The 17,183-nt window shown below is 35.4% G+C and overlaps 1 protein-coding gene across 1 annotated transcript in view; it reads left to right on the top strand.

Moving 5' to 3' along the window:
- LOC140746220 (uncharacterized) overlaps nt 1-15,446 on the top strand; it is a 35,295-nt gene extending 19,849 nt beyond the window's left edge. Inside the window, exons 2-3 of the mRNA XM_073078274.1 lie at nt 9,519-9,652; nt 13,175-15,446. Coding sequence (XP_072934375.1) covers nt 9,519-9,652; nt 13,175-13,178 — 138 coding nt within the window. The 3' untranslated portion in view covers nt 13,179-15,446. The remainder of the gene's footprint in view (nt 1-9,518; nt 9,653-13,174) is intronic.
- The last annotated feature ends 1,737 nt before the right edge of the window (nt 15,447-17,183 follow it).

Genomic DNA, 17,183 nt, shown 5'->3' with positions numbered 1-17,183 from the left:
ATATAATTTAAAATTATTTCCAAATTACTCAAAAAAACCTAAGAATAATTGAGTAGAGTAAAATTACATTGCTTGAGGTCTTGACTCCTCTAAAAACTTATTTTTAATAAGTTGCGAGACAAGGTATTTTTCTTTATTCAGCTTACGTTGTTATAAATTATTTTTATTTTACCAAGAAATGCATTGACCAATCTGCTCACAACAATTGAAAGACAATGAAGAGTCAACAGGAAACGAGGGCTAGTTATCGGTAGACAGCTGATTATGTGAAAGCTGTAACCTTGAACGGGCACAGTGTCGCTCGACGTGAATGGACACTGCAGTGGCCTACAAACGTCATTATTGAACCGCATTCGATATTTTGATTTCGTAGCGGTATCGCCATCTGTGGCGTCCTTTCAGATTTATGATTCCCTAGTACATATTATTATAAACATGATTATATATGATCAAGTAAATAAACAATGAGGGACAAAATTCTACTTTATTTACCTATTGAATTATGTAAATAGACTTCTGAATATAACGTTATAAGCAAGCTCCAAACAAGGTAATTAAAAATAACTGTACAACTACTGAGAACAAAAAGTCGTAAAAACATAATATATCTCTCTACGCGATTATTAATTACCCGAATTATACATATCGTATATGTCTACGCGTAATCAACGTGTTTTGCAAAGTCGGCGCAAATGTACACTACTTAGATAGCGAAAATAAGACGTGTTATATGTATAACTAGCTGACCAGGCAAACTTTGTTCCGCCTCAAAATCTATTTATCAAATATATTTCATATAAAATATAGCCTATGTTACTCGTGGATAATGTAGCTTTCGAATGGTGAAAGAATTTTAAAATCGGTCCAGTAGATTTTGAGCCTATTCATTACAATCAAACAAACAAAGTTTTCCTCTTTATAATATTAGTGTAAATAAAATATAGCCTATGTTACTCGTGGATAATGTAGCTTTCGAATGGTGAAAGAATTTTTTTAATCGGTCCAGTAGTTTTTGAGCCTATTCATTACAACCAAACAAACACACAAAGTTTTCCTCTTTATAATATTAGTGTAGATAAAACATTATTCGAGGCTACGTGTCTAATATACGTCTTCATTGTTGTTGTGCTGTGACCAATATCTATCGGTCAAGAATATTATGTAATGGAAAATCTGACGTGGAACTTATTTATGAACACATTATAGTTAAAATAAAAAAAAAATAAAAGAGATATCAAGTCATACCTTATTGATAACATAATTAAATATTCTTAGAAGATGAAAAATAAGTTTAATATTTGAGATATTTTTAGACTTTTTTATGTCTGCATAATTTACGTGGTTACAATTGAGTATACAATAATTAAATACAATATGACATATGTAGAAGATATCGATATAGAATCACTATTATAGTATCTGGATTAATCTACCTACGTTTGTGCAAATAAATCTTCTGAATTATTTCGAAAATTTGAATTTTTTATCAAATGTTATCGACGTTAAATAGGCAGTACAAAAAAGGTACCTTACATAGGACGATTTGAGGTTATCTCAAGTTCAACGTGGTTGTTTTGTAAGACGAGAAGTTATTTATTTTTGTTTTATAAACCTTAATTAAGGTTTTGGTTTAAGGCGTAAGGTGTAAAATATACTGTGTGCAATAAAAATTAATTCTTATTAATGTTTACGTAAATGTGCCCTCATAGGAATCAAAATGTATCTGGGGTTGATTACAAATGTCCATGTCCAGTAACCACTTACTATTAAGTGGCTACTAATATTATAAAAATGATAATATTTTAAATATTTTTAACATTGATTTGATCCCCTGACCACCATGGAGAGACCGTCAACCCATCTCAAATCTTGTTTAAAGATGCGCATGGCATATGGGAGATCTACCGGAGGTGATATATACTTTTATTTTTAACAAGGGTAAACCTTCAAAAGGTACCCAGTGTCGTGGAAGCGACACGGGGTTAAGTGGGATTTTTACCGCACTAAAACCCCCTCGGTGGCCTTCCTCAGCGCTGCGAAGAGGACTCTGGGATCTCCAACGGAACGCAACCAGAGTCCTCTGAACGTGTTGCCCCATCAGGCTCCGCCCAGGGAGCCCAGGGTCGCATGCTGGACGATTCGAGCTCCCACTCTTGCCGCCCGCAACCCCGGAAACCCCCTTTTAGTCGCCTCCTACGACAGGCAGGGGATACCGTAGCCCTATTCTAATCCCGGTACTTCAGGGACAGGAGGTGATATACCCACCTCTTATGCTACGCAAAAGGTTGCGCGTTCGATCACTGGCCAGACATACATTTTTCGCATCTTTATGTGTGTGTTCATTACACTCACGGTATAGAGAATTCTACTACTATTGTAGGGCTATGAAGTAAGAAAGATATTTAAATATACTCGTACATTTATAAACTACACTGTCTCGTTTGTCTTGCTTTCAAAAAAATATTGTAACCTATAAATTATTACGAACACGGGTATACTCGTAATACTAATTCCTTAATTAATTTATTTATTCTATTGAAACACCTTAAACTAAGGGTAACAAGGGTGAACTTAATGTAATTAATTATATTATCTATGTATTATTATTTATATTCTTATTAATTATTTATTTATATTCTATGGTTATGCTTCGTAGTATGGTTGTTTTTGGGCTTGGATTGTAACGTGGACTTCACCGCGTGGGGTGTTGAGGATCGCTGCCTACTGCCAGTTTCACAATGAAGTGAGACCTACGTGTGTTTATTCACTTTTCTATTGACTTTCCATCGTAAGTACATTAAGGGACTTGTAGGTGGGCTTACTATTATTTGCTGTAGTGCAGTGGTTCGGAACATTTTTATCGATAAATATTTTACTCTTTTTTGTATTGCCATAGACCAACAAGTATTTGACAGTATTGAGATGTTGCGAGAGTACTTAAATGTCTTTTTTTTATAGGAGTAGCAGACGAGCATGCAGTCCATCTGATGGTAAGTGGGTACTGCCGCCCATGTACATCTGTAATCAACCCCAGATGGGATTAGATATTCCTACCTCAGGTTGGCCACAAATGCGCCGCTACCCCTGAGGACTTAGCTGGAACGCCTCGGAAAAGTATGTCTCCCTTACCACACCCTTCAAAACGGAACACAGCAGCGCTTAACACTGCTGTTATGAGGCAGTAATAGGTGTGGCGGTGGTGCCGCCGGAGTCGAACCACAAAGGGTTCTACCACCTTCAAAATCTCTCCTCAAAAAATGTCTCTTTTAAAAATGTCTCCTCAAATCAACGTCGGATGTGGTCAAGAGTTGGCTGGGTGACCGTTAGTTTTAAAAAAATGTGCAAGAGCCATCCATCTGATGGTAAGTGGTTACTGCCACCAATGGACATGTATAATCAACCACAGACAAGATAAGATTCCTTAGACCTTAGATCGTCCACAGATGCGCCAATACCCCCGAACTAAGCTGGAATGTCTCGGAAAAGTATGTTTCCCTTTATAGACCCTTCAAACCAGAACATAGCAGCGATTAACACTGTTGTTATTATGCAGAAGTAGGTATGCCGGTGGTGTCGCAGGAGTTGAATCACCAATCGGCTCCAATGATCACACGAGATCAGATGGAATTCATTTGTTTCTTCGTATTACATAAAAAAACGACAAAGCAACTTTCCATCGAATCCGTTGGCGCGGTTTATTGCACAACAAATTTTTTCACACTTGCGTCCGATTCCAATTTCTAAACGCTGGCAGAATGTGGTCAGGTGTTGAGAATGGGAAACTGAAAGCTTGGGAGAAATTCTGACAATTAGCGATTTGATGCAGTATAACGTTTTACGTGTGTTGCGTAATGGTTGCCATGTACGTACTCAAAGTTGAAGAATTATCGATACGAATGTCGATATAGGCATCGATATTAATTATCGATAATATCGCAAGTTTCAATAATGTTGATATTTCGAAAATTCTGAATTCATAAAATATTTAAGTACGAGGACAAATTTGACAAATCTTCCAGTGCTACTTATTTTTGGCTACCTCTTTTTTGGCCAATTTGTGCTTTATACCAAATTTAATAGCGAAAGCAAAGATTTACTTCACTACTTCAATAATTATAAATATTTTAGACTTTTCATTTGAATAATTCAGTATCTAAAAAATATCGACACTAGTGTCGTCATCGAATTTTCGATATGTTGTTACATCCCTAATTTAATTATACGTTAATTGTACATGCATAGGTCGTTTCGTAATATTTAACAGACTGATCTATCTATTCGATTAATTTTATAACTGCTGAGCTAAATTAGTGGTAAATTAGTTATGTTTTACTATTTTATCGCGTTCGGTTACAGATTTTATCAGCGTAGGCTTTTTATCTAATAATAGGGACGAGCCTGGAGCCTATTTCATGTTAAGATTGCCGCTCATTGGCATCTGTTACTTACTAAGTAGTACAAGTATTGTGTGATCAGGGAGCACAGTCACTATTTACAGGCACTATTTATTTACGTAGTAATTGTCGCGTTTTAGTGGAAGGGTGTGGATGCCGAGTGACTTTTATATGCGACCAACTCTGTCCTTAGATCCTCGGATGGAATCTTTTGTATTCGTTCATAGTATAGAAAGCAAGAGCTGTGAGTGATAGGCCTCTATATGTTCACTTAAATCGAGGATCCGAGGTTCGAATCGCAGGCACGCACTTTGTTTTTACAAACTTATGTGCGTATTAGAAATTAATTATCAATTGGTTTAAATGCGAAGGAAACATTGTGACAAATCCTATAAAGATCTTATAAAGTAATTCTCATAGCTGACTATGGCCTAAAGTATTTCATTCTGTGAGGAGACCTCTGCCCAGCAATGGGACAGAAATAGATTGATGAGGATGATGATAATAGAGAGCGTTGGCCCGTTTGAAACATAAGTGGTGATTAAAAGTTAAAGATAATAGAGGATATCCTATAGTGAATGTCATATGCAATTAAATTTGAAATGCTTCCGAGAAACATTATTATGCAAATTTAAAGAGGTTAATGAAGAATCTTCATTAATGAATTATCTAATCGTTATTAATGAGAAAGGAAGCTCGTTTTATTTTACTTTCAGATAGTTACGAAGTCCAATAATTAAATTATACGATTGAGGACAAGGAAATTTGAACAATTCGCAATGGTCGAATGGTCGATGGTTGTAGGTGCAAAAAATGTTGTGTAATAAACGCATGTATAAAAACATTATATGATTTTTCATAAAAATAAATTATAAATAAAATTAAAACTATAATTTTCTCCACTTAACATAAATACTACTGTCAACATTTAAAAATTTAAATATTTTAACACTGTAAACATTTTTATTTAATTTAAGGTCTAATAATATTGTAAATAATTTAATATACATAAATTGTACTTTAAATAATAATTATACAAAATAGAATAAAATTAAAAACAATCAGTGTTATAATTATAAAAAATATAAATAGCGACAAATAAATTCCAAGCACTTGAACTGTAATATCGTTCAGTTACATCCAACTTGTTTGAATACTAAAAGCCCACGCAATAATCCAAAGAACGGCATAGTAATAAAATAAACATATGTGTAGAAACTCCACATGTACGCTACCACTGACTATTCATATTGATTGATGATTTCTTCATTGCGCAAAGACTAGTTACATACATTAGTGGAGTCGCAGAGGGCTACTTACATACCAGGATAATTGCGTAACTATACGAGTAGAAAGTAATTATCATTTGCTTCAACGGCAAAGGAAAACATCGTGAGGAAACCTATGCGTCTGAGAGTTATATCAAAAGTGCTTAAAATTAACGTCATTATTACGTTCCTGTCTTGTCCTTGATCAACAGAGGTTTATTCTTAGTGACAGTATTTAAAAGCACTAATGTACGCTAATTTTAAGGTGGTAAAATCTTTTGCGGTTCGACTCCGACGGCACCATGGCCACTATTTCTGCCTCATAACAGCAGTGTTAAACGCTGTTGTGTTCTGGTTTGAACGGTGTGGTAATTGAGACAACCGAGGCGTTCCAACTTAGTCCTCAGAGGTAGCACGTATCTGAGGCCAACATTGGGTAGGAATCTAATCTTATTGAGTTACTATCGCATGGACTGCATCATCATCATCAACCCATTACTGTCCCACTGCTGGGCACGGGTCTCCTCTCAGAATGAGAAGGATTAGGCCATACTCCACCGCGCTGGCCAAGTGCGTATTGGTAGACTTCACATACTTTTGAGATTTTTTTTTATAAATTTCAGGGATGCAGGTTTCCTCACGATGTAATTCTTCACCGTTTAACAAGTGATAATTAATTTCTAATACGCACATAACTTTGAAAAATCAGAGGTGCGTGCCTGGGGTTTGAACCTCGGACCCCTCGATCGAGAGGCCGAGTTTCTTAACCACTGCCTAATTGCCTATTTGCCTGGACTGCATGCTCGTTTGCTATTTCAATATTGCAAGAAAGGTCAGTGTACTCTGTACACATATTTAGTCATTGATCACGGAAACTAAAGATGCCGTAATTAATAACAAATTAAAGATCGCCAAAAAATCAAAGTAAGTTGTATCACAAGTTGTATCAATTTTACATTTTTTTTCCGTATTTAAAAGTATAATAATAATAATTATCGTATTTTGCTGGGATTAACCGACGCCGTGAGATTATCTACTTATATTATTTGTAAGGGTAGTTATTGCAATTCGATTGATTGATCATAATAGCACAGTAAACGCTAAAATAGAAATAAATAACACTATTATTAAAAAATAATATAATGACAACCTTATTGTTCATTGGAGTGTAGGTAATTATTTTATCAAGTAGACTTAGTTTCCATACTGTTCTATATTTGTACTATGCTGAAGATGAGTCTGAGTGACCGGTCTACACGGCCATTGATACACGGCTCTTATGATTCATTCAGTTGCACTTTCTTTTCGATTTTACGCTCGTACCTTCAGTATGGTTGGTTGGTTGTGTGATGGATGTATTTTATTGTGATTTCATGATACTGGCTTCCGATTACAATTTTTTGGACTGTTAATTACTTACAAAATAGGATTACTGTCTTATTAAAGGTTGATTGAGGATCTGATAGTGTCGCTTCATGCTTATAAAAAGATAAGTTATCCCTTCATTTCCCACATAAACTACCCTTGACAATTGGTATCAGACAATAAAAAATTGTATCGTTATGTAATCATCATAGCAATAGCAGAACAGAAATTAAAATTAGTCATTTAGATATCTTTCTGGCCAAGATTCGAACCCTGGAACCAGGCTAAATTTTTTTATTAGTCGGGTTATTGTTTTCATAAAATTTCTATAATAATTAATCCATGTCTGCAAATAAAACTTAAGTTATCCGTCTGTTACTTTAAAATACTTAGTAATTTTGAGATTAAATTATTATTTAAATAATAAGTGCTTACTAAAACTATTAAACTCAGAATATTTAAACTTTTACAAGATAAGGTAAATAAAGAACGGCTTTTATATATATCTGTTTTTGGTGTAACAAAAAAAAATCGTAAAATAATGTAAATTAATTATTTCTTCAGGACCATTTTATATAATAAATATTCTATTCACAACAGTTTTGCAAAATATATTTTAAGTATATATTGATGAACCCTTTCAATAATACCATTTCGTTACGTTCTTAGGTACTCATTGCACACACAAAACAAACACTATGTTACAGGAATGTGTGGACGGCAGAGGTTTCTGGTATGCTGTTTACAAGGAAGCAATAACTGTTTTACCGTTCAGCTCAGTCCGCACCTTGCGTAACTAGTTGCGTTGTACCGTGATTGCTGCCAATTCTATGCCACACTGCGATGTGAAATGTGTCATTGCGTTTTGATCACGAATTTGTTATCTATTACGAGAAATTCGTTTATTATACCGTTACAATTTAGTTGTTTCGACCCCCCTTCCCTTATAGGGTAGGTACGTACGATTTTAGAAACCTCTCTCTCCATAATAGATATGAAATTGAGAGGAGTTAATAACTTTCGTGGCCTTTCATTAATCTTACGTCCTTACGTGTGCATGTGTCAAGGGATACTTTTACGAGGTGTTCCAGCTCAGTCCTCAGGGGTAGCGGCGCATCTGTAGCCGACTTCAGGTAGGAATATCTAATCCTATCTGGGGTTGATTACAAATGTCCATGAGCGGCAGTAAACACTTACCATCAGGTGGACTGCATGCTCGTTTGCTACTTCTGTATTATAAAAAAAATAGTATGTGATTGGTTCCTAGGAAACTTCTCTATCGCTTTGTAAGAAATTTTATATTCAGGTAATGTTTTACATTTAAATCTTATCGATAAAGATGTCCTAGAGACGTTTTCATAATCGTCAATCGCTTAGTGTCCCACTATTAAGTACGGGTCTATTCTCAGAGTGCCACCATAGGTAAGACCACAGTCCACCGCGCTGTCGAGATAGACCACACACGTTTGAGATTGTGTTTAAAGTAGAGGTGAGGAGTATATACTGGAACAGGTTCAGGGACTAGGTATTTTACCGGACTAGGTAGGACCTAGTCCAACTTTTAATATGTACCTAGTCCAAGGGACTAATTGGTCCAAGGGACGTATTGATGCAATGCATGAACGAACTAGCTTCCTAGTCCAAGAATAAGTACCTAGTCCACACCGCATTGTACTAACTAATGAGACTTTATGGGACTAGGTGGAACAGGTTTCTGGATCACGTATTTTTAAATACTAGGAACAGGCATACCTAGTCCAAAATTTACCTGTACAACCCATCTCTAGTTTAAAGTCTAACTAAGGACTAACTGTTAGTCGTGTAGGTTTAGTCTCGATTTTTTAAACCTTAAAATACTTGATAATTATTGTCTAACTAGCTGACCCGGCACTCTTTGTACCGCCTCAAAATTTATTTATCAAATATATTTCATATAAAATATAGCCTGTGTTATTCGTGGATAATGTAGCTTTCGAATGGTGAAAGAATTTTTAAAATCGGTCCATTAGTTTTTGAGCCTATTTATTACCAACAAACATACAAACAAAGTTTTCCTCTTAATAATATTAATGTAGATAAAAAGTGCCCTTAATTGAAACCTAGGAATCCTCGATCAAAAACTCGAATTTTAAACCAGTGTGCTATCATTTTCCGTTTTCGAAATTAACTAATGAACTTTTAAGATTTATTAATTTTCCACTTAAATTGAAACTTAGAAAAAATGGGCTTCTAGTAGCCGTTTTTATGCTGTATTTACGGGGAGGGCATAAAATGATAGAAAAGCATTTCTAAATTTAGACACAGCTGCCAACAGTGAAAATGACTGCTAAGTAACTATTTCAATTTGGAATTTTTCTTTAAGTGTCTTACACTAATAACTCAAATCGTTTCTTAAGGAGTAAACTCCAAAAATCTAGATAAAGTTATTTAAATACACAATGTACTCATATGTATAGAATACTTAACTAATTTGCCCTTCGTAAATTTCTAGGTGGAGTCAGGTCGTGAAGAACTCAAGAAGGAGCGGGAGATCATGCAGCTGGTTGCCGGACTGCAACTCAATTCGGATGAGGTGGAACGACGGGAAGTACCACCGCACATGTTGCGAGCGAGGCACGCCCCGAGGTAGTCATCATTGTTTTGTACCCATTTTTAGGGGTCCTTATCTAAAGGGTATGAACGAAACCTAATTACTAAGCCTCTGCTGCTGTTTATCTCTTGAACCGTAATAGAGCTTTAAAATTAGTTGATACACACACATGACCAGTGGACACCTTTGTTCGGGTGCGTCTTTCCAGATGTAGTGTAAGTTAATTAGCTTAGTCTATTATTATGTAGTTATTGTTGCTATAATTATGGTTATGGAAAATTTATCGATACCATAAGGTATCTAGTATTTTTCCTCTCGATAGCGCTACTCGTATACTTTCAATGAGTACAATGAGTATGTTTGACAGGTATCGTATCGAATAAAACCGACGAAAATAAAAGTTCGTCACGAAACTTGGACTGAACCCCCGTAAGTTATCCTGGCATCAGTATTTTTTTATCACTTGTAAACATTGGGCTCTAGAAATGAAAATATCGATACTTTTGTGTCGATACTTTCACGTTCGCGATACTATTGATAAATAATATAGATACAGTATCGATACTTACCATATACCATACCGCGTCCCTGTAATATTAACTATAATATTATGCAAAATATAATTTATAAGCAGTAGACTAGTTTACTTTAGAAAGCATATAGTTTCATCATTTTCATTATTACAGAACAAAAACTATAGAAACATTCATTTTAATCTGGAATTGCATTAACATTTCTTGTGACGACTAGGATGTAAGTTAATATTACGATTATGAGATAGTAATGATGCCTATATCATGTAATGTAGATACAAAACGTAATAATATGCAGTCCTTCTAATGTAAAGGCAAATAATGTATGTGGATGTATGTAACCAGGGTCAAGGGCCCTTGAACATCTGTAGACATTTTCAAGTTCTGACACAATCCGCTAGAGGCGCTGATTGGAAATAGTATGGGCAAATACGTAAACAAATACCAAAACAGTCATATTTGTCAAAACGTAAAAACTCGTGGTAAGGGTACTGTAGGATGCGGTGCCATCCGTAATATGGCAAAGGTGGTCATCTCATATGAAAGTTAGCCGACATCCACAATATTCATCGTCAACCTTTAACTACCCTGTTGCTACCCCCTCTTAGCACTCTCGTATCCTTTAGTTTATGTCTCTAGCACTGTTAGGTTTAGAAGTCTTCTCAAGATCACCATCAAAGTAATAATTCTCATTACAAACACGCATAATATTTCGAAAAATCAGACATCTATGATCCAACCTTGAGCACCTATTATTAAACGCTTTCTACACTCACAGCCCCACACTAGGATTCCCTGTGTCGTGGGTGCCATGGACACACACATAGACAAATACACAAACACCCAGACCCAGAAACAGAAATCTAAATTCATCATTTAGATATCTGTCTGGCCGGGGATCGAACCCGGGACCCGTTGCGCGTCAGACCGGTATGGTGCCCGCTCCGCCACGCGGGTCGTCAAAATCATTGCAGTCATATCACTGTAATTTGTATCAAGTTACGCGTTATATTGTAAAATATTGCCGTTAATTACCAGAATGAGGTTTCACAATGATTCGTCAGCATTTTTAGAAACCTGATACTGGCCTTGGCTTGTTTATTCTTTCATACGAAACAACTATTTAACGATATAATACGTTAATTCTTGAATTGATGAAGTCTTACTTCTTATGCAATAAAAGAAAAAATCGCCAAGTACGAGTCGAAGTCGCACATGGAGGCTTCCGTACCGCCAAATGTTCATTATAGTTTACTTATTTTTATAAAATAACCATATTAAAATGTGTTTTATTGATCTTATTTGTACTTACTAATGCCGAAAAATACCGGTTTGTTGTATGGAGACCCCTTTTAAACGCTTGCTACACTCACAACCCCTCACTATGATTCCCTATGTCGTGAGTGCCATGGACACACACATAGACAAATACACAAACACCCAGACCCAGAACAGAAACAGAAATCTAAATTCATCATTTAGATATCTGTCTGTCTGGGGATCGAACCCGGGACCCTTTGCGCGTCAGACCGGTATGGTGGCTGCTCCGCCACGCGGGTCGTCAACTAATAATAATAATATAATTTAAAGTTAATATTGAACTTTATTTTATTTTTAGTATTTGTTGTTATAGCGGCTACTATTATGCATCCTGTGTAAATTTCAAGTGGCTATCTATTACGGTTCCAGAGATAGAGCCCTGTGACAGACGGACCGACAGCGAAGTCTTAAGTGATAGGGTTCCGTTTCTACCCTTTAGGTACGGAACCCTAAAAAGTAGTACAATATATTTAGGAGCAGAAGACAAGCACACAGTCCACCTCATGGTAAGTGGCTACTGCCGCTTGTGGACATCTTTAATCAAACCCAGATAAGATTAGATTTCTACCTGAGGTGGGCTACAGGTGTGCCGCTACCCTTGAGGACAAAGCTGGAATGCCTTGGATAAATCTATCTCCGCCAAACCTTCAAATCAAAATACAATACAATAGAAATGTAGAGGTTAACCGCTAAACATGATTTATAAAAAGAGATTACAACAACCTTGAAAGTTCAATAGATTATCAAATCTATCGCCTTAGCAAAAAGTTGCAGTCAAATACCTCGTCTGAGTCTGTGTTCTCTGGAGCATCGACTTTAAAGGCATTGAGACAAGGGTGAGGGGGTGACTTTTTGAGCAAAAGTACCCCCTTCTTCGGTCTCATAGTTTTCAGTCAGGCAACATTAGCCTTATTAGTCAATTAGCTATAAGGTTCGCAATGGCAACAACTAGGTGTAATCCAGGGTACGGTATCCCCTGCCTGTCGTAGGAGGCGACTAAAAGGGGGCTTCCGGGGTTGCGGGCGGCAAGAGTGGGAGCTCGAACCGTCCAGCAAGCGACCTCGCATACCGTCGTAAACACTATGAGGTACCATGTAGGTGTGGGAGGAGAGAAAACTGCTCCCCCAGGGTAGAGCTCGATCGGGGCATCGCGCTTGGAGGGCTCCGGTTTTGTTCCGTCGGAGATCCTGGAGTTCTCCAACAAGCGTTGAGGATGGCCACCGGGGGGTTTTAGTGCGGTAAAAATCCCACATAACCCGGCGTCGCTCCCACGTCGTCGGGTATCTTTTGAAGGTTTCGCACTCGAGAAAAAAAAAGGGTGTAATCCAGGGTATCGTTCATGTGATTCATGGCAAACTTTTTTCATTACTTCGTCATATACAATAGTAATTCAAGGCGCAGTCTAGTTCGATGCATAATGCTTAATTTTAAATTACTAGGTACTCGTTGAAATCGGAATTAAATTGTCACTGTTTTATAGGTTTCTTAGTAATATAGAGGCTATTTTACTTCCTATAGACAAAGTGTTCGAAAAGAAATTCGACCACAAGTATACATTTTGCAAAAAAATATTCATAGAATTTTATAATGGCAACTATAATGGTTATCTAAACAAAAAAATGTACTGATCTCTTTTTTCTTTGCCGATTTTTGTAACAATTTACATAAAAGAAAAATTAACATGATTTTGTTTTCTTATTTCAGATAACACTTCGCCACGACATCGGTTGTGCCATCTCCGACCTGGATAGAACCCACACCGAGCGTAGACAGGAAATAACGAATACGAACATATCAGCCAATCATACGTGTTGTGCGTCACGCCACATAGTAAAGAATGTACAGTCGGTCCACTTTATATAGAAACAGATTCAAAATCAACTTAGGGCAAGATTGTTCCTAATTTGATTTTGTATGCTTATGGTTTGAGTATTTATGGTTTATTTTTTTTTAATTCGATGTGCCTGTTATGTTTATTGTAGGCTGGACATTATTCCGTTTCATTTTTTACATAGAATGTAATTATTAAATACTCTTTCATGAATATTATGATCTACATTGGGTTTTTTAATTTATTAAATAAAGTGACTTTTTTTTAAATATTTGTAACAAATAATAGTTTCAAAGTTAAATTTATTTCTGACTCTATAAAACGTATATAATATGAATTTGATTATTAATTACAATTGATTCTTAGAATTAAAAAAAATACTATTATTTCTTTATTTAAAATATTATCATATTTTCCAGGTTTCCTTACAATATATTTATAATTTTAAACCAATTCTAAGGCTTCTTGCAAAATCAAAATTGATATTCCAATGTTGTTTCGATTATCCAGTGGGTCTACTGTCCATTACTTTACTATTCCACACCGTCTCGACACGCACGGTCATAGAATATCGATTTGCTTAATTGAATCGATGCCAATTTACTGGCGCTCAGATCAACAGCGTCGATGTTGAACGTGATCCAATCCATCAATGTCTATTAAGCCACGTCCGCACTACTGCACGTCTATGCCTGAGGCACTAACGGTTGAATTGTGTTCTAAGAGCCGAAAAATGCGATGCATTCTCGTTATTCGACAATACTATAATTGGACAGATAATACAATAAAAAACTATCTGCTACTACAGATAATAAAAAATACTATTTACAAAGCAGAGATTCCAGAGAGTTTACACAAAAGTTGTTAAAAAAGAAACTTAATAATTTATGTACAAGCCACCCTATCCAGATATATTTAATTTTGGTGTGTCCATGTGAGTAAAGAGAAAAGAATAAATCTTTTTTAATGAGGTTGTAATAAATTATAATATATTAGCATACACTATGTAATAGTGCGGGCGAGGGAATTCGACCGGATACCGATATTATAGATATTTTTTGAGATACAATTTATGTAGTGAATACCCTTACTTTAAAGTCAGTTACGTATATTTCGAAATATGTATATTTACTCTCGTATTAATATGTATTAAAGTATAAATTTTAGTCTTTATATTTCCTGTGTATATACAGGATGTCTAAGGACTAAAATTTATGCATTAATTAAGCTTAAGCGCTATAGCCACCAAAATATAATATTCGAAAATATAATAAATGTAAAATAAACTCGTTTATTTAAAATTGGAATGAATTATACCACGTTGAATTGTATACTGAATATTCTTAAATATTGTACCTATAGTCCGCGTAAAACTGCTAGTCAGCTCTGAATATAGAAGTGAATCGCGTCGCCATAGCAAATTGTATGACTAAACCCGCTCGCAACAACCTCAGAGCGGACTAGCAGTTTGGCACGGACTATACAAGATTCTGTTTTAATTGTACCTGTAACATCCTATAATTTATTTCATTGCACTTTTTGTTATAATTCTATTACATTTTTTTAACGCACGCAATTTTATTCTTAATAATTTTGACATCTTCATTTCGATTGTTATTAAATACATTAATTACTCTTAAAAATACTTGCAACCTATAAAAATTAGGCTATGTGTGCCTTATGAGTGTTTTCTTGCAGAGAAGTTTATATTTTATACTGTATTCTTAGGTAATAGTGGAAATACTTAGCAGAGTTGTACCGTTGCTGCGAACATTTACTATAAGCGCTTAAATCTCTTATAGCAAACAGTCTATAATGATACAAGTCTAGTTCGTATAAAATAAAGTGAACATTGTGGTAAAGATGTTATTGTCTACTTCTACTTGTCTAGTAGTCTAGGCGTCATTGCATATATTTTTACATTGCACATTTTTTTGTCACCAACGCTCAAAAAAGGTATATTTAATTTTGATTTTAAATAAAATTGTATGCTTACAAATATTTTGGTTACTCATACGGATCATCCATATATTACGTAAATGATTAGGGGATGTAAGGGATAGCAAATTGTGTCTCAAAGAAAGATCTGATTAGAATTAAAAATACTTATTCTATAAAATATTATTGAAAATATGTCACATAAATAAGATAGATTTGAAGGTGGTAGAACACTTTGTGGTTCGACTCCGGCGGCACCACCGCCACACCTATTTCTGCCCAATAACAGCAATGTTAGGCGCTGCTGTGTTTCGGTTTGAAGGGTGTGGTAAGGGAGACAGACTTTTTCCGAGGCGTTCCAGCTTAGTCCTCAGGGATAGCGGCGCATCTGTGGCCGACCTCAGATAGGAATGTCTAATCCTATCTGGGGTTAATTAGAGATGTCCATGAGCGGCAGTAGCCACTTACCATCAGGTGGACTGCATGCTCGTCTGCTACTCCTATTCTATAAAAAAATAAAAAAAAAATATATATCTGTACACTTAGTATGAGTTTTTACGTTTATACAAAAATGACTGATTTTGTATTTGTTTAGGTATTTTTGCCCATATATTTGCAATCAGCGCCCCTAGCGGACTGTATCAGAACCGATAAAAAATGTATGGGAAAATACGTAAACAAATACTAAAACAGTAATTTTTGTATAAACGTAAAAAGTGATACTAAGGGTACTGATGGCAGACGTTATATTCTTTCAAAGAAGCCCCCGTGTTTGAAAAACTGAAAAGCGTAATTTATGGATGATCCCATATGACGAGTAGTTGCTTACAGGCCAAAGAAATGTCATATTTTTAAACAGTATTCATGTCTGGTATCCGTAAAAGATGTAGCCTATGGTGACATTTTGTATCTCCATACAGTCCACGAACATAGGTAAACGTGCGATCGATTAGAATTAAATCAAATCAAAAATATTTTATTAAAAGTAGATTCTTCACAGAACTCCTTTTGAACGACTTCGCAAGGTGTTTTGTTATGGAGATGTAGCGGTGAAAGAAACTCCATAACGTCCATCTTCACACATGTTTCTTAATCGTAATTCACACTATGCGTTTGCTTAAAATGTTTTATTGTTTCTATGTCGTGATGGAATTGACGCAAAAAGTCGTCGTAGGCTACAGCTCTAAGTCGTAAATAAACGATCACTTGAATTTATACGAGTAACTAAGTTATTTAAGTACAGAATATAACCTCAGTTTTAATATTAGTTAATGGTCATTGTACATAAGGGTCTGTACAAAATAAGATATTTAGTTTGTTTAAGATATAATAGTGTTGTACTGTATATTACTAGGTCATGTTTCGGTATATTGCATTTGTTATAACAATTAAACACATTATTTTATTGTTTAAGTAATAAATATTAAATTGCGGTAATGTGCATGGTATGAGCTTAGGATAAAAAATATAGCTTTCACGCAATTTCACGTCATAAACATGTGTTACATTTGCGACTTCCAAGAAGCGTCTTTTTATTATAAAAAATAGACGTAACGATACGAATAGACGTAATAGTAACCATTCTGTGTTTTGAATTAAATATAATTATTATGTCTTCCCTACAAAACAAATTATGTAATAATTATCTTGCTATGTCAAGGTTCTGGCGGCGTTATATTTTCATATTACAAGAATTAATTATGTAGAAATCCAGGAAATATTTTCGACCATGCGTAATGGCTATATGAAATCTTAATTTTATTATTTTATATGCTGCATCACTAATCTTCAGTTAGAAAGTTTGCATTATGTGGGCAATATTTATGAATATAGAACGTCGTCTTAGGATGGTATTCCTCTCTCCAAATATCTTTGTCCAATGTACATTTGATCAAATAAATTGGATGAAGTCATCCGACTTTGAGCAACACCGATATTTGAGCA

Source organism: Epargyreus clarus, unplaced genomic scaffold (assembly GCF_041222505.1).
Source record: "Epargyreus clarus isolate Ecla_fem2 unplaced genomic scaffold, WU_Ecla_fem_2.2 ptg000012l, whole genome shotgun sequence".
Classification (NCBI taxonomy): Eukaryota; Metazoa; Arthropoda; class Insecta; order Lepidoptera; family Hesperiidae; genus Epargyreus; species Epargyreus clarus.
The sequence above is the reverse complement of the archived record's forward strand: the minus strand, read 5'-3'. Positions and strand labels throughout refer to the sequence as shown.